The following is a 17,837-nucleotide window of genomic DNA, read 5'->3' on the forward strand; positions in this document are numbered from 1 at the left end:
GAGAGGAGGCACTTCAAACCGTCGCCGCAGGTTTTGGAGAAAGCTCGTTTCTTCCCGTAGTTTTCATCCCAATTTTTCACGGCCAAGACCCCCGACAGCACCAGGAGGGGGGTGGAGACCATGAACGGGGCCACCGGGCCCAACCCCAACCACTTGGCGAAGAAATTGGCCACCCCCCCAGCCCCCACGGCGATGACGTTGTTCCAAAATGCCACTCGGGAAAAGGTGATGGTGATCCACTCGGTCGGAAAATCGTACCGCTCCACGTGCTCCTGGACGTACTACGCCTCAAAGGCAGAGAAGAGCAATGCCGTGGACAAGCCCCCTAAAACCCTCCCTGCCGCCAGCACCAGATAATCCCGGGAGAGTTTGGCCAAACAACAAATCAAGTAGGTCAAGGAAAAGAGGACGCAGGATTTTTTCCGACCCAATCGAGCTACTAAAGAAGAGGAAACCAACCGGAAAAGGACGCTGGAGGCAAAACCGCAGATGTAGAGGATGGTGATCTGTCCCTCCAGGAAGCGGTAGTGCTGGTAGAGTTTGTAGAGGTAGGGTCCCTGCAGCCAGTCGGCGGCCAGTGCCGGCAGGTAGACGCAGTAGTAGCCACGCTGGAAGCGGCGGAAGGCCGGGTTGGCGTGGTGAGGGGCGGCAGGGGGGGCGGGAGCGGCAGGCGGCCAGCTCCAGCGCCAGGCAGGCGGCCTGGAGGAGGGCGCAGGCGGCGTAGGAGGCGAGGAGCATGGCGGAGGGGAAATCACCGGCATCACCGGCGTTGGGGGGGGCTGCGGAGGTCCTGCGGGGAGGGGTAAGAGTGGGGGTCAGTGGGTCTGCGGGTGGGTGGAGGCTCCTGGGGAAAGGTGTCCCCCCAGTCAGCCGCCCCCAGCTCACCCCAAAAGGCGCCTCAGGCTTCGTTGGCCCCCACTGATCCCCCGTCACCCGCCTGCCCCAGGCAGCCCCCTCCCCACTGAGCAGCTCCCCCCACCTGCCTCAGGGCCCCCCGATCACCCCCCATGGCCCCTATACATCCCCCCTGCAGTACCCCCCCAGCCTTGCCCTATATCCCCCCACAGTATCCCTCCACAGTATCCCCCTCCCCGGCCCTGCCCCATACATCCCCACGGCACAGCCCCCCACAGCCCCGCGCCCCATACAGCCGCACAAGGTGTCTCCCACCAGCCCCACAGCCCCAGGCCCCATAAGGCCTCTCTCAGGACCCCACAGACGTGGGTTGCCCACCCCACACGCTCCCCAGAGCCCCCCCACAACCCTATACGGCCCCACACACTCCTCCTGGACCCTCCATAGGCCCCACGCCCCGCCCCGTCCACACCTGCCCCTCAGCGGGGGGAGCAGCCGCGCGACAGAGCCTCCATGAACTGTTTCCGCCTGGCCCCATGACGCAAGGTGAGGAAGGCGGCAGTGGCTGGAGCCGGGAGAGGGAACCTGGGAGGGAGCGAGAGGCTGCTGGCAGCCCGAGGCGAGGCCAGGGAAGCCAAAGGCCGCCTCAACAGGCCCCCTCATCCTCCACGTGCTGCCCGCCGGCATGGCCACGAAAAGCCAACGGGGACGAGGAGCTGACCAGCCCTGTGCTCTTGGGCTGCCCTCGGCTGCGTTATGCAGGATGTGGACGCCGGGGATAGGTGTGCCCCCCCAAAACCCCCACCTCCCCAAAGACTCCCCGTGCCTTCTGGGCACCCCGATGGCCCCAAACACCCCACTTACTGCCCCCCGCCCCCGGACACCTCCAAACACCCTGGGCCCCTACAGGTACCCTGACTCCCACAATCACACAATCCCCCCGCACTCCCCAAATGCCTCCGACCCCCCCACGGGTCCCCTCTAACACCCGCCATTCCCCTGACACCCCCACTCTCCCCAAATTCCCCATTTACTGACCCACAGACCCCCGATCCCCTCAGATTCTGTGGATTCACTCAGACTCCCCCCGGATCTCCTCAGACCTCCCCTAACCCCATCAGACCCCCCCCAGATCCCCTTGACCCCCCTCATTCTCTCCTTCAACCCCTGATCCCTTCAGACACCCCAGCCCTGCCCCGATCTCTAGTAACAGACTGGGTTTGGGGGGGGCACAGGGGCCAGGTCACACGGTGGGGCTGCCCCCGGGGTGAGCTCCGCGCACCACCCTGCCTGGTTTGGGGGGTCACCTGCGCCCACGCGCTTCCGCACCTCCGCTTCCTTAACCTTCCCCGGCCGGCGGCTCTCCCGCCACGGGCACGGGCCTTGCTCCAGCCTTTCCCAGCCTCTCTCACCCAGCACTCCCGAAGGACGGTCGGACGGAGGGGACGGTCGGACGGAGGGGATGGTCAGCCAGAGGGGACAGCGGCAAAGGCGGCCTTCGGTGCCCCCACCACCGCCCCTCTGGTGTCCCCCAGTCCCGGCAGCCATCCCACCGCGGCTCCCTCATCCCAACAGCAGCACGGCCGGCAACTGCCCGCAGGCCTCAAACCGCCACCGCCGCGGCGACCCCCACCCCGGGGAAGCCCCCACATGGGTGGGGGCACAGCACCCATGCCAGGGGACGCGGCCGGGGGTCCGTCCCCAGGGCCCCCTCTCCACGCTGGGGGCTCCCGCCGCCCCCCGTTACCTCAGCCCCGGGGGTGGCGCAGCGCCGGGGCCAGGGCTGCTCAGGCTTCCTTTGGCGCCAGGTTCTCCCTCACCAAAAACCACCTTCCCCCCTCCCCGGCCCCCCGGACCGGCAACCACCATGTCCGACGGACTGGGGGGACCACGCACCATTAAAAGATGCATTTAGACCCCGGCAGCTGGGCCCCGCTCCTGCCCCACAGCCCGAAGGAGATGCCGACATGGAGGCACTTTGAGCTGAGCTGTTTATTGGGGGAAATCGGGGGGGGCACGGGGACCCCCACCCCGGGGTGGGGAGGCCCCTCCAGCCCCCAGGCTGTGCAGGGGGGCAGAGCCAGGGTATTTACAAGCCGGGGCTGGGCCCTGCGGGGGGAGGGAGGGATTCCCGGGGGGGCGCAGGGCCCGGCGGGGGTCAGAGAGGCGGGGGGGGCCTCCCGGGTGCTCTCACTTCTGCAGCCGCTTGATGCGGGCGTCGATGTCCGCAAAGTTGTCCTCTACGATAGCCAGGTTTTCCTTCATTGTCTTCTGCACCTGGGGGAAGTGGGGAAGGGGGTGAGCAGGGGGGGCAGGACAGGGACCCCACTCCGCCCCAGCGGGTGCTGGCGGGACCCACCTCCGCCAGCAGCACCGTGTTGTCCTTGAGAGCACCGGCTATCTCCTGCTGCGTGGTGTCCAAGTGCACGAGGACCTGCCCGAACTGCGTGGCTGGGAGGGAGGAGAAAGCCCAGTGCCGGGGGGGGAGCAGTGTCCCCTCCCCGCCCCGAGATCACAGAATCACCACACTTAGAAAAGACCTGTCAGATCATCAAGTCCAACCCCCACCCCACCCCCACCATGCCCACTAAACCATGTCCCGCAGTGCCACGTCCACACGTTCCTTGAACACCTCCAGGGATGGTGACTCCACCACCTCCCTGGGCAGCCTCTGCCAGTGCTTCACCACTCTCTCAGTGGAGAAATTTTTCCTAACATCCAGCCTGACCCTCCCCTGGTGCAACTTGAGGCCCTTTCCTCTTGTCCTGTCGCTTGTCACTTGGGAGAAGAGACCAACACCCACCTCCCCACAACCCCCTTTCAGGTAGTTGTGGAGAGCGATGAGGTCTCCCCTCAGCCCCCTCTTCTCCAGACTGAACAGCCCAGCTCCCTCAGCCGCTCCTCATCAGACTTGTGCTCCAGACCCCTCACCAGCTCCATCGCCCTTCTCTGGACACGCTCCAGCACCTCAATGTCCTTCTTGGAGTGAGGGGCCCAAAACTCAACACAGGATTCGAGGTGCAGCCTCACCAGAGCCGAGTACAGGGACACGATCCCCTCCCTGCTGCTGCTGGCCACACCATTTCTGATACAGGCCAGGATGCCGGTGGCCTTCTTGGCCACCTGGGCACACTGCTGGCTCATACTCAGCCGGCTGTCGACCAGCACCCCCAGGTCCTTTTCCGCCAGGCAGCTTTCCAGCCACTCGTCCCCAGGCCTGCAGCGTTCCATAGGGTGGTTGTAACCCAAGCGCAGGACCCAGCACTTGGCCTGGTTGAACCTCATACAATTGGCCTCAGCCCATCGATCCGGCCTGGCCAGAGCCCTCTGCAGAGCCTTCCCACCCTCAACAGATCCACACTCCCACCCAACCTGGGGTCATCTGCAAACTTGCTGAGGGAGCGCTCGATCCCCTCATCCACCCAGCGGGAGATGTCCCCGCTCACACCACGCCACTGTCCCCGACACCCCTCCAGCCCCTCACCTTGCTCGTGCAGGTCCCCGAGGGTCACCAGCCTCTGCACAACATCAGGCAGGGTGCTGGCCACGGGGTCCCAGCGCTGCATCGTCTCATAGATCTGGTGGATCTGCGGGATGGGGCGGGGCCGGCACAGTCTGCAGGGGGGGCCCCACATAGCCCCCGCCACGCTGGGCTTGCCTTTGGGGCCCCCCCCCCACCAGCTCTTACCTTGCTCTGCGTGTCGGCATCTTGCACCGCTGCCTTGTGCTTGGCAATTTCATTCACCTTCCCCAGGACACTCTGGGGAGGGGGCAGCGGATGGGAGACCCCAAAACCAGCAGTGCCCACCCCCAGTTTCACAGACGCGGCCAGAGCTGTCCCGGGGATCTCCCACGGCCCCGGCACACCCACCGCGCGGTTCCCTCCTTCCGCCCCCCCTCACCTGCAGCCGGGCCTCCACTTGGTCCAGCACGGCCACGTCCAGGATGTTGACCTTGGCCTGCAGGACCTGCACGGTCTCCTGGAGGGGGACAGCAGGGCGAGGGGGGACATGGCAGTACCCTGGGACCATCCCCCCCAAGTCCTACGGCCACGGCGTGGGGGGACAGGGACCCGGCACACCCCCCAGCCCCTGCCTGACTCACCACAAGGCTGCTGCCCTTCAGCCCGACCAACAGCGGGTTCTGCTTGAGCAGGGGGCTGGGCCAGATGACCTCCAGAGCTCCCTTCCCACCTCCAGCCTTCTGAGACTCTCTGTGAGTTGCGGCCCCGGGCAGGGACGTCACCGCGGGCTGAGTGGGGACGAGGGACAAGGCACCGGGGTGGCTCACATGCCCACGCGCTCTGGACTCACCATTTCATACTCCCCCGACTCGTAGCCCGTTGTCCTGCTCTTGCTGATGCTGTCAGAGAAATCTGCAAGAGGAAGAGCAGGCTCTCACCCCAAAATACCCAGGGTGGCTGTGCCCTCCCTGGGCTCAGCTTGGGCTCCCCACGGCCCACCCCTCCCCAAACCCCCTGGCTCACCCACTCCCTTGGTGCCCAGGCGCTTGTCCCTGAACTTCTCGTAAGCGGCGTTGGGGTTGATGATGAGGTGCTCCACGCTGCTGCTGGTGAGCTCCTCCTGCACACAACGCTCGGCGTTAGGGACGAGGCAGCCGCGAGGCTTTCTCGGCGCAGCTGCCGCCTCCCTGCAGCGCCGGCGGCCGTCCGGGGTCAGCGCTGGAGACGGAATGGACAGTAACAGGCAGGGGATGAAGGTGGCCCCGTCCTCCCCCGGAGAGGGGCACAGCCCCCACGGACTGACACACAGGGACAGAACTCAGCAAAGGGTCTGGCCAGGGCAGCGGGGGCTGTCCAGGACGCGGCGTGTCCCCAGGGCCTGGCGCGGGGACATCGGACCCCTGGCCTGGCCCGGTGGGCGGGAAAACCCCCCTGAGGGCCTGGCAGCGGGGCCAGAGGAGCATGTGTACCCCGAGGCTTGAGACCTTTCAGCAGCCCCAACACCAGTATCAGGAAATCTGCTGCTGAGCCCATTCGTGTCATGGGCAGCCGGGGCGGCTCCCGGACCAGCAGGGCTGGAATCGCCCCACGGCTGCGTTTTGAGGTGGCTCCCACCACCCGGGGGACATCGGGGGGGCTGCGGGACTACAACCCCTCCGAGACCAAAGGGGCCTTGGCCGGAGCCTGGCAGGGCGACTGCAGGCCCTGAGTCTGGGCTCTCCTCGCTCCCCGACGCGCTCGAGGGGCCCCGACCCAGCAGGACCCTGCGGGAGGCACCCGAAGGACACCCACATCTGCCGCCCTGCGCCACGGCAGCCCCTCTCCAGCCCGTGCACCCAGACGTGGCCTGAAGCGCTTTCGGGGAGTCCTGGCACGCTGCGGATGGACAAGAAGGCGCAACAGCAGCGGGAGCAGCACTAGCAGCGTTAGGGGGGGCCGTCCGGCTGGGGGAGGCAGCGGCGAGCGCCCGTGAGCAGAGCGCAGGGTTACGGCGGCCGACGGACGGGCTCTTACCAGCTCCTTGCGTTTCCCAGAGGTGAGAAAGTCAGAGCAAGGTTAGGAGGAGATGGGGGGAAGAGAGAGACAAAAATCGCGTTAGAAGGTTTGTCCCATGCACGGCCCGCCGTCACCCACGTCCCTGCGCCGAGGCTGCTGCCGGGGCGGCCCCGCCGGCCCTGCGCAAGGGCTCAGGAGCCATGCGGGACGCGGGGGCCGACAGCGCAGAGGCAAGGGCAGCGGCGCGGGCAGCGGCTGCGAGAGCGCGGCAGTCTGGACTGGGTAGCGGACGCGCTGCTCGCAGCCACCGCGAGGAGTGGTCAAGGTGCCCAGAGAAAGCGTGGGAGCAGGACGGGGGTAGGAGGGAGGCATCGGCAGCCATCCGGGAGGGCAAAGCCCCGATGCCGGTCCCTGCAGGGGCACGAGCTGTCCCCGCCTTAGCAGCCAGCCCTGTGCGGTGCTGGCAGCATGGATGGGGGCTCAGCGTGGCCCCTCTCGCCTGCCCGTGTCCTGCCCAGCCCCGCAGCGTGCTGCAAAGCCTGGCGGGACGGGCTGCGGCGGGATGGCAGCGACCAGCCCTGGGCAGCACCCCTCTGCGCAGGCAGCAGCACTGACTGGGGGGGCACGAGCCCGGTGGGGCAGGAGCGCGGTGGGGCTGAGACCCACTGTGGGGGGCCAGGGCATCCCTGGGGGTCCTGAAGGACAAGGAGGGCAGCGCATGCAGTCAGGCAGGGCAGATGCAAAGCGGGCAAGGGAGAGCAGGGAGGCGGCAAAAACATTGCATGCTGCCCTCTCCTTCTGACTCGTGGCACCTTTAGCTATTAGCGCAGCAGGGTAAAGACCTTTCACTCTGAATTTTTTTGGGGGGGGGGGTTAAAAACACTGTTACAAGCCAATCTTTCCATCATCATCATCATCATCTGTTATTATAAATGACTCATTTAAAAAATTATACCTCTATTCAAGTGTTAAGCTCACTGCTCATTCAGGGAAAAAAAAGGTTAAGATGTGGGATCCAGGCTATTAGTATCTGTTTCTTTTGAGTTCTGATCTTGCCCCAACATGTAAAGACAAGCTGTGCTAGAAACAGGCAATCTCACAGCCCGAGGGAGATGTCCAGCCCCGAGCGCCCAGCAAGCGTTACCTCTTCTTCATTGGCTTCGTTTTTGGCACCGTCCAACTTCTTCTTGCTCTCTGGCATAAGGTCATCCAGGAAGCTGAGCTCTCGCTTCGAGAAGCAGAAATCCATGGCTTTCCGGACAAATACAAGAGCCAAAACCTGCACGAATAAGAGGGAAGATGCGGTGAGGCCAGAGGTGGTGCTACATCTCACTCCAACGCGGCAAACATCCCTCTGCCGAGCGGCACCGCCTCTTACCATCATGGGAAAGACGATGGCGGCACGGGACACCTTGATGGCCCAGAGCAGGACGAGGCAGATCAGCTGGATCACGGTGAAGAAGTGCACCTTTCGCAAGGGGACGTGCCGCAGGTAGATGAAATCCGGCTGGTGTTTCGCCGGCATCCAAAACAGCTTCAAGCGATCGAAGAACTGCAAAATCAAAGTGGAAAAGTTGCCACCTTGGGACTGCGGAAAGCTTCTGGCCCTCTTGAGACGTGGAGGGAGTTTTCAGGATCTCGCTCGCCATGAGAAACCGTGGATCCCACTATGCTCCTCCTGGGAGCAGCACCCATTTTCCCTTCGCTCCAGCTAGAAACCAGCTTGCCCGTGAGAGCTGCCCACCCAAGTGCAATTATGCCACGTTATTCTATGATTAGCTTGTCTTGGCCCACTGAATCCCCCAGCAAGGATTTCCACCAGTGGTAGAAATTGCCTTCCCTGTGCACTCAACTCCCCCATTTTCACCTAACCAAACACTGGCCTGCCCTAACCTGTGTTTAAACAGGGAGCGCTCAACTTGCCCGGTCCTCCCAGCCCTATAGACCTCCTGTGCCTCCTCCAATCTTTTTCGTACACAAAATATTTTCATTGCTTGCTTTCCGAGAGGTTTTTTTCCCATGCCGCTGCTTTTTTCCTGCTTCTACGGAGATGAAATACCAGGCAGCGGACATGCTGCACGCTGTAAAAAAGTCCGTACCTGAATTTCTCCGAGCGACGACACGCCCATGTAGAGAAAGACGCCGTAAAGCACAGGCATTGGTATAAACTGAAAGAAAGAATGCAATCATTTATTTTTTTAAATTGCATTTTCAGTAGTACCACTCTCTTCTACAGGCACTGCCTCAAATTGCCTACAGCTTTCCAGTTTCCACAGGGTTAGAGACGTGTCGGATTTTAACCAGCAGAGCTTTTGTGCCTGCGAGTGAGCTAACGCTCTGCTTTAGGCTGAACGTTGGAGTTATCTTTCATCAGCAGAATCCTATCTTCCAGAAAGGTTGGAGGAAAACAGGCGACCATGCTACCATATGCCACGTTCTGTGACGGTAGAAAAACCTTTCTCCTTATTCTTGTAGCAACAAGCAAAAGCGACGTGCCTCCTTTTAGCCTAGCGAGGAGATTATCTTGTGGGAGGAACACGCAAGGAAGCCCATGGACATGATTTCAGTGTGTTTAGCTACTGGAACGGCTGTGCTGAGGCATTTGGGGGAGCAAATTGCCATCGATAACGTGCTGAACGGCTGGAAAGCGTAAGCGAGGAGGCTGCTTCCCACTGTGGGTCAAGCCCCAAGGTTTGGGATCACCTCCTCCTCCACTCCACAGCTGCTCGGGCCTGGAGAGAGGGGACTGGTTTTGGGTAACCTCCAAAAAGCTCGTGGCTGTTGGGTGTTTTGCATTTTCCTCTTACCTTTAACACAGAAGTGAAGAAGACAGAGCAGCCCATGAGCACAAAGATCATGGAGCCAGTGACTCTCTGCTCTCGTATCCCCAGAAACTTGGGTTGTTCTCCTGGAGCTGCGCACTCAGACTCGACTTTGAGGCTATTCACGTGGGTGATGGACAGGACGGTGGCAGCCACAAACCAGGGCAGCCCCATCACGGAGCACACCCCGAGCATCACGGCCACCATGAAAAGGTCCAGGTGGTACCCGCATCCTTTCTGCGGGAAGCAAAACAAGGAGATGAGCGTCCCACAGCACAAGAGCAAGGACAACGTCGCAAGTCAGGCTCAAACCCCGCTAGAGCGCAAGTCAACTTCTTGAGAATTTAAAACACGCCTCGGAAACAAATAAGGAGGTATCTGCTCTTTGTGCAAGCCCCTTGCATGAAAAGGTGGCAGGAGTTCAGACAAAGTGGGTTTGGTTGTGCGATAGCTACTTCTCAAAAGAAAAAAAAAGACCGGGTTTTTTCCTTCATAAAGAAATTTCCACCACTTGCAAGTAGGATGTGACTCTGAGTTATCCCTGGCAGCGCGTCAACACAATTCGATCCCCCATCCACTGCTGACATTTTAAAACAAAACCACGCTTCTCTATTGCTCCAAGATTAATTTGCTCCTCTGAAAGGCTGCTCATCTGAACTCCCTGTCGTTTGCTCCCTGTGTCATCATTAATGCAGGAGAGCATCCTGCCACGCAACCTGACGTTTTCCCAAACCAATGCCTTCCCAAAGCATTTGGAATAGGAGCTTCTCCCCGTGCCTGCAGCCCGGAGTGGGTTGGGGATGGGCTCATCTCTTGCAGCCCCTTACCTTCAGCCTGTGCTCCTTCCTGTTCACAATAACAGCAGTGATCTGCTGGTCCATGAAGATCAAGATGGTGCAGAGCAGAGCTGGGATGAGCGCAGCCAACACCGTCCACCAAGGGTTGGGTCCTACGGGGTTGATGAAGCACCCGCGGTCGTCTCTGGTAGGCTGCAACAAAGCACACACATCAGCATCATCTCCCAGCCCAGCCACCTCACTGGCTTTGCTTTTCCCCTCCATTCCCATGTCAGAGCACCTCCCAGCCCTGGCTTCACGTCACCCTGGGGTTCAGCACTGCCGCTGCCCTCTTTGCAAGCACCTACAGATACTTCTCCTGGAGGTATCTAGTTTTGGGGCTGTCTTCTCCTTTCCCGAAGGAAACGATGCGCTTGGAGGCAGAAGAGGAGATGGTCGCACCACCAGCATCTCCTCCGGACTCAGCCCTGTCCTGCCCCGGCATCACCTTGTGGCATCCCCAAGGGCTGAAACCAGCTCCCTGCCAAAACACCCCGTTACCTTGAACATATGGGGGACGTGGAGCTTCGGTGATGGGATCCCAATCATGAAGTCCATGAGCACCATGACGACGATGGTGAGGAAAACAGCAAAGTCGCTTACTGTGGACCGTACCTGGGGCAAGAAACCAGAGCTGAAGGGGGCGTCGCGAAGGGGGCCACAACATGACATGGAAAAGTGAGGGACGTCAACACCATTAAGACCGGTTAACAAAACCCCTCCATGCTGAGGACATGCAGCCAAATCCCTTGGTTAGATACCGTTGCTGTGTTTGTGCCTGTGAGATCTGGTGCCAGGCAATACAAAATGTTTAATTAGGTGGAAAAGGGTTGTCTTAATTGAAACCTTAAAAAAAAAATAAAATTACAAAAGAAGGAAGCAGATGTCTGCCACGACAGCCACGCTCACAGCTAAAACGGGAATAAGGCACTGAGGCATCATTTGTTCCTCAAAAGGAAGAAATAGTGTCGTTTGCTATGGCAGCTCCTCAGCTGAATCAGCCTTCCCCTTGAGCACATAATGCACAGAAGGTGAAAAAAAGTAACTGTGGAAGACCTGATTTCCCACTGCCTGAGCAAGAGATGGCTCCAGGACAGGTCGCCAGGCAGGTGGGAAATGCTACGATCCTTTTGCACTCATGGAAATGAGTGAGGGACGTCCACGCTGATGGAGAGCTTGGCCTTCAAGGTCAACGTTTCCCAGCTCGACCGAGTGGTGGCAAATACTGCTTAGTGCTCCAGAAAAGCCATTTTGGGAAATGAGCGTGGAGACTGCTGCTGGCCACCGTCTTCTACCTACTCTGGTTGGGAAGTATCGGCTGGTCTTAAACTTCTTCAGTAAGCTCGACAGCACAAAGGTGGAGAAGAAGAGGATGCAGCACCAGAAGAGGACGTCAGGCGTGTAGGGGCCATTGGGTCCACAGGCAGGTCCTTGAAACTCTCCGTGCAAATACCGACATTCCTGGAGAAACAGAGCATCAGGACACAAAGGCAGTGCACGTGCGGCAAGGAAACCTTGCATAACGAGGGGGTTATTTCTGCTGCCGGTCAGAAATATTGTCCTGCCACCGCGTTGAGGAGGCGGACAGTTATTACCCACGATGTTGGGCACAAGGTGGACTGGACAAGGTGGACGCTCCTTCCCAGGACCAAGCGGGTTAAAACCACCCATTAGATTTAAGCAATGACTTTTCAGAGCAGCACTAGCACAGCTGGAAGCCCATCACCACCTGAAGGGCTCCGACTTGTGCACCACGCGAATGCCCCTGGGCCCCGTGGCCGCGGCACGAGGAAGCAGTGGCTCGGGGCACTTACGGTCACCGTGAGGTTTTCCCAGGCGATGCCAGACACGTTGATCTTGTTGCTCTCCCAGAAACGCAGGGTTTCATTGCTGGGATGCGTCGGTGCCTCACACTTACAGCTGGGAGGAGAGAAGCCAAGACACGGGTAAGGGAGAGGCGATGCAGGTGCAGCCCTGAGCTCCTGCCAAGGGGCAGGGGCATTTTAGGAGGAAAAAACCCACTAGTCGATGGTGAGGAAGTCGAGCTGGCTGTGCATGTGCACAGGGTAGGTCTCCCGCAGGTGACTCAGCTTCTCTAGAGCCTCGTAGATGAAGATGAGGCAGATGAGGGAGGCGAAGGCTTCTTCGGTGAAGTGGGTGATGTAGCACACCAAAGAGCTGGCGTCGGTGGCCACCAGCACGATGCAGAAGAAGGCGGTCCACAGCCCGATGCATGCCCGCAGAGAGAGATAGGAGAGCGTGTACTCCCTGGGAAACCAAAATAAAACCAAGGGTGGAAAGGCCAGCAAGAGGCTCCAAGCTGGGGCTTAATGATAAATTTAAATTGCAATAAGGGTGGTTCATCTCACATCGAAGTCATCACAGCAGAAGGACTGTCATGGAAAATACCCATTTCACATGAAAAACTCCTACTTTTTCAATGAAATCATCCAAACTCACAACATTTCAGCAGTAGACTATTTGGCTACTTGAGCAAACTGTATTTCCACTTCCAGCAACAATCAGGCTAAAAAGTGCCTTGTTTTGTACTCAGAGGGAAGCAAATCTTCCCCCATTCCCAAACCAGAGTGATTTGTCTCCTCTTCCTTGTGCAGCCCATCTTGGGCATCCACATCCTTGTGGTTTCTCCTCCTCCAGCTGCTTCGCTTTAAGCCTAAAACCCCCAAATGACCCCATCCATCCTTCAGAGAGCCAGGGCTCTCGCACCATCACATACTAAAGCAGCAGCGTGCAGCATCTGTGACACACAAGACAACTTCAATCGAACAACTGCCGCTGAGAGAAATGAAAGACAAACATCTTTTCTCCATCCCCGCTGCCTTCTGAAGGCTCTCACAGCACCCGGCCGCAGCAACCAGCCTTACTTGCAGAATTTGTAGAGGATCTTCTCAAAGACGAGCACGGGTCCGGTGCTGCCGAGGATGGTGAGAGGTTGGCCAGCAAAGAGGGAAAACACCACGCCGGTCATGGAGGCGCCCAGCAGCGACTCCATGGCACTCTGTCTGGGGAAGAGAGGCAGCAGTGAGTACAGAAAGCATTAGGGGGAAAAAAAACCCAGAGCAAACTCACTGCAGCAAGGACTTTTGCATGAGTTTTATCCTCCCCCGTGCCACCCAACAGAGAGAGCTGCTCACTCTGTGGCCATCGGTCGCCTCCCCCAGCAGTCCCCCGAAGGTGATGACAGGGGACATGCAGGCACAGTAGAGGAAGAGGAAGGACGCTCAGAGGACAACCCATCTCGCATGCCCTAAGCAGTGCAATAAGCACTTGGCTAAACGCAAGATAATTTCCCCCAAATTTCCTGCTGGCAATGGCAGGAAGTATTCCCCCAAAAGGAAAAATCTGTCCATCGTGTTCCTTGTAATCCTCTCCTCCACGAGGCCCCCCATCCCCCATGGCACACCGCAGCCTGTTGCTTAAAGAGGACAAGTTTTACTGGCCCTGGCAATGCCACCACTGGGGACAGCGTGCTGGGGACCCCGGGGAGAAGGACGAGGTGCAGGATGCACCCCGGGTGGGATTTCAGCCTCCAGGATGTGGGGTGATGCAAACGTGCGTGTTTGCTTTGGGGTGCGAACGAAGGGTGGGCTATTTGGAGAGCTGCCGGCAGCGGGGACAGCAAACGCTCTTCCTCACTACTACAGAGACAGGGAGAGGTGAAGAAAGCCAAAAATGACCCAGAGATATCCCTTCTCACGTCGCACCTCATCCGTCGTGACAGTAGCCATGGACCTGCCGATCTCATGGTACTGATGGGCTTTTCCTTCTGGTCCAAGCAAAACAAACAGGAACCTGGGCAAGACAAACAAAAGGAGAGAGACGAACGTGTCATGGCTCAAAGAGCACCCAAGGAAATCCCTGGCAGCTCCCAGCCCAGAGCACGGCTCGAGAGGGGACACGGAGGCTCACCGACTCCGGTGATGAATTGGAAATTCATCAAAACCCATCGCAAATTTCATTTTGGGGCCAACTCTCATTCACGTTGGCCAATGGGTTTAAAAGCTACAGCAGGGAAGGGGGAAATGAAGGCAAGGAGACGTGGCTGGCAGAAACGTGCTGGCTCCCGCTGGCCTTGTTCCCTTGGGATGCCAAACTGATGCATGCCATCTGATGTTTTGTTGGGGGGGGTTGAAATAAAAACTTTGTGCTTCTCGTTCAGACCTTGTTGGGATGGGAACTTCCGTCATGCCCGAGAGGAGGACAGCCGGGGTCAGGCGGACAAATGCCACGATGGGCTGGCGAAGGAAATCCAGCTCTCCTACGAGCACGTTGGACGCTTCAGCCCCGCTGGGAATTTTCTTCATGAAGTGCAGCTCCGCCTGGGCACGACAAGCCATTTTCAGGCAATGACCCCAAAAGCAAAGCCCACAGCACCCTGCAGCTCCCTCTGCAGCCAAGGTTGCAACAGCAAATTCGTCCCTGAAGGCCTAAGAAAGCTATGAGTGTCTCACCTTGCTTAAATCCGTTGTGCTGGTCTCATGGTTCACCCCATTTTTAGCTTCCACAGTGGTGGGAGAAGGATGAGGGGTAAGTGTTTGAGCTGGTAGAAAAAAGAAAGACACTCAGAAAGACGGACAAGGAGCAATTGGGATGCTTCTCCTTTGCTAGGACAAACCTAATGGGGCCAAAGCCCTGCAGAAACCCTCATCTGCTGCCAAAGCCCTGCAGAAACCTTCACCGGGTGCCAAAGCCCTGCAGGAACCCTCACCTGGCTTGTCGAGGAGGTGCAGGTCCGACCCCTTCTTGCTCACATCAGCAAACGAGCGGAGAAGGTTGTTTCTTTTCTTCTCGTTCTGATGGTGGTGCTTCTTCAAAAGAACTTCTTGAATTTTTGCCCGCGTGCGCTCGTCAAACTCCGTGAGCTGTTCTTGCTGGCCCAGGATCAGATCTGAGCATGGCACAGGAAAATGAGGCAGGGTTTGATCTGGGAAGGAAGGGCACAGCGGCGAGCCAAGCTCGACCGTTCCCGGAGGGACGCGGCACCCACAGTACCTGCGATCTCTTTGATGCTGTTGGCACAGATGTCCAGCAGCACCGTGCCATTGATGATGCAGCTCCTCAGCTCAAAGAGGCTGTGCAAGGACAGCGTGGCCACATAGGGCTTGCTCCAGCGCTCGCCGCCGTCTTCCACGTCCTCCTCAAACTTCAGCCACCTGCGGACATCGGGTGCTGTCAGCCCCATTGCAAGGAAACAGCCCCAGCTCTCCAACCCCTTTAACAGAGCTACAGGTAGCAAGAGGAGACGGCTCCTCGCATCAGCACCTACAGCTGCAAAAGCTTTGCGTCCTGCGGAGCGGAAAGCAGAGCCCGCGTGCACTGCCGGCGCAGGGACTCCTCTCCCACCACAGCCGGCAGCAGGGATTTACCTTGCCGTTTCCTTCCACTCGGCATCTTCGCCCTCTTTCACGCAGATCTCATCCAGCTCAATGAACAAGGCGTGAGGGACATGCTGCTCGTCCTCCTTGGTCCTGAGGATGAACTGCACCCGCTGGGACGGGGTGCCTGGGGGCAGAACACAGAGACCCGTCCCGTTACCACGCTCAAATATGGCCCATCACGCTCACGTGCAAAGCGGGCATCAGATCGGCACCAGTTCAGCCACAAATATTGGGCCGGCCCCTCTCCCCTGGCTCTGTTGGGGCTTGCACAGAGCCACGGAGAAGGAGAAGCATCTATTCCACCCCTGCACAAGGATGGGTAGCTTTCCTTCCCCACATTTCCATTTTTAAAGCAGGCATCCTGCTAAGGAAGACGAGCCTAAATCCATTATACATTTAACTACCTCAAAAAAAAATGATGAAAGTTTTGAAAAAGAGGGTCTTGTTAAATAATGCCACTTTCCCTCGGAAGAACAGCAAGTCACTCAAACTAGCCACATGGACCTGCTTGCAGAAGACCCCAGCGCCCATGTAGCCCCAAGGAGTTTAGTGAACGTGGTGGCGGGACTTACAGTGGTAGCCCTGCTCCGTCGGGGCACAGTCCTCCTCCTGTTCCCGATGCTTCTGCTTGTGGGGTCGGTGATGCCGGTGGCATTGCCCCACCAGCGGCATCTGCACGCCGGCGTACAGGGTCCGGTGGCCTGCAAAAAAGCAGCATTTGCATCACTCGCGATATTGGGGAGATGGATGACACAGATGCCACGGTTAAATCAGTGCAGCCGTCCCAGGAGGAAACACCAATTTTGTTTTCACTGGATCCCTGAATGTCACAGACCTCTCCTTTTTTCCAAGCCTGTTTTACTCGAACTTTGCAACAACAGAGCAACAACAAGTGATGGCTCCCCCAAAAGTGCCCTGAAAGCATCCAACCTCTTCTCAAATTCCAGCTTGGGCTGGCCAACACTCAGCCTTGCTCATTAAGCAGTGACAGAAGGGAATTCTTTTTAAAATCTTTGTATGGCACAAGGCGACAAGAGAAGATCCAATCAGTCCCATGATAAGGAACTCCAGAAGAAAAGAAGAAAAGCACAGCCTCGTGCCTGCAGCTGTCCAATTATTCTCCAGACCTCTCCAAGCCAGGAGCAGCCTCTGCGAGTAAACAAGCCGTGAATTATCCAGCCCCATGGCTAAAGCTCACACCGTGACCTCCGCGGGGGCTTTTTCCCTCTGTTGAAAAGCCGTAATATTAAAACACGTGAAAATAACTGTGCTGCTTTATTAAGAAGCATGGCACGTTTTGCTGCACATGATGTCACACCGAGTGAGGGACGTTGTAGGGACTTTGTGCAACGGGAAAAGGCGCCGGGCTGGTGGCCCCTCTACCAGCATCTCAGCAGAGACTCACCCTCCAACTCCTCCTTCTCATAGTGAATCTTGGCACCGTTGCTCCTTCTCCCCTGGTCAATCAGTGCCTCCTCGTCATGCCTCTGTTTAGCAATGAGAAGAAGGTAAAAGTTGGGGCTGGGCGTCTAGAGCTCCCTTGCGTCCTGCCGGCAAGTCTCCTTCTCTCTTAGACACCGTTTTGCCTCCGTGCTGCGACCAGGGATGCTAAACCTGCCCCTGGCAGCCCTCCCCAGTGCAAAGCATCTCCCCCTGCCCATCCTTCTGCCCTCCAGGGAAATGCCAATGGGATTTCGGGGAGAGTTTTCCCCCTGTTTGGGGGATGCTCAGCCCTTCGGCTGTGCTACCTGTAACTCTTCCAGAAGTGTCATTTTGTAAGCCCCGTTCTGGTTCATCCTCACGTCGGTCACCGGTTTGCGGGGATAATTGAACCTCCAGATCAATCAGGGGGCCAGAGTCCCCCGGGACACCTGGACAGCTCTCACTGAGAGGAGCTCAGTGGCACCCAGTGTGCACCAACTCCAGAGACACAACAAGTGACCGTTTATGGCATCACAATCGGTGATGCGTATCCAGGCAGTTATTTAAAGCCACGCACCCCAGGACTCTTCCCGCTTGGAAAACTTAGTGGATGGCGAGAAACCAGCTCTGCTTTGAGCAAAAACTAGCCGGAATAGAGAAAAGGGCTGTAAATGCCGCATCCTGCTGGGCCGAAAGGCATAAGCAGCGTTTGGGTGTATTTAAAAGCACAAGCTGCCAAAATACGAGTGAGGTGCAAAGCCTTGGGGAAAATACGCCTTACGGGGCAAAATACACATTAGGAGGAAACATAGGAGGAAACAGGACAAGTGAGCACCTCCGGCTCTGCGGCAAGATGCTCTCAGCGTCCCATCGCCCTTCTGTTGCAGCATCCTTGAAATCGCGGCAAGCCTTGCGCGGAGATGCCACCGAAGGAAAGGGCCCCCCTCAGAACTCACTCGGTCCCGGTTAGGCCACTCAAATGGACTCGGAGCGCTTATTTTGTTGAGGAAATTGCTGGAGGAGTTAAGGGTTTCGTAGAGCTGTG

The 17,837-nt window shown here is 58.4% G+C and overlaps 3 protein-coding genes across 3 annotated transcripts in view; 1 reads left to right on the top strand and 2 right to left on the bottom strand.

Annotated features, from left to right (window-relative positions):
• The window catches only part of LOC132320322 (molybdate-anion transporter-like), a 1,447-nt gene extending 709 nt beyond the window's left edge, over positions 1-738 (bottom strand). The window contains 2 exon segments of the mRNA XM_059832597.1: positions 9-635; positions 637-738. Of these exon segments, the coding sequence (XP_059688580.1) occupies positions 9-635; positions 637-738 (729 nt within the window).
• The window catches only part of DCTN2 (dynactin subunit 2), an 88,166-nt gene extending 77,628 nt beyond the window's left edge, over positions 1-10,538 (bottom strand). The window contains 8 exon segments of the mRNA XM_059832594.1: positions 5,169-5,230; positions 5,342-5,438; positions 6,106-6,207; positions 6,209-6,337; positions 7,692-7,865; positions 8,413-8,481; positions 9,262-9,372; positions 10,473-10,538. Of these exon segments, the coding sequence (XP_059688577.1) occupies positions 5,169-5,230; positions 5,342-5,438; positions 6,106-6,207; positions 6,209-6,337; positions 7,692-7,865; positions 8,413-8,481; positions 9,262-9,372; positions 10,473-10,538 (810 nt within the window).
• Positions 1-17,837, top strand: part of LOC132320358 (dynactin subunit 2-like) — a 197,292-nt gene that overhangs the window by 152,308 nt on the left and 27,147 nt on the right. The gene's annotated exons all lie outside the window — the stretch shown is intronic.

This window comes from Gavia stellata, chromosome 35 (assembly GCF_030936135.1).
Source record: "Gavia stellata isolate bGavSte3 chromosome 35, bGavSte3.hap2, whole genome shotgun sequence".
NCBI lineage: Eukaryota > Metazoa > Chordata > Aves > Gaviiformes > Gaviidae > Gavia > Gavia stellata.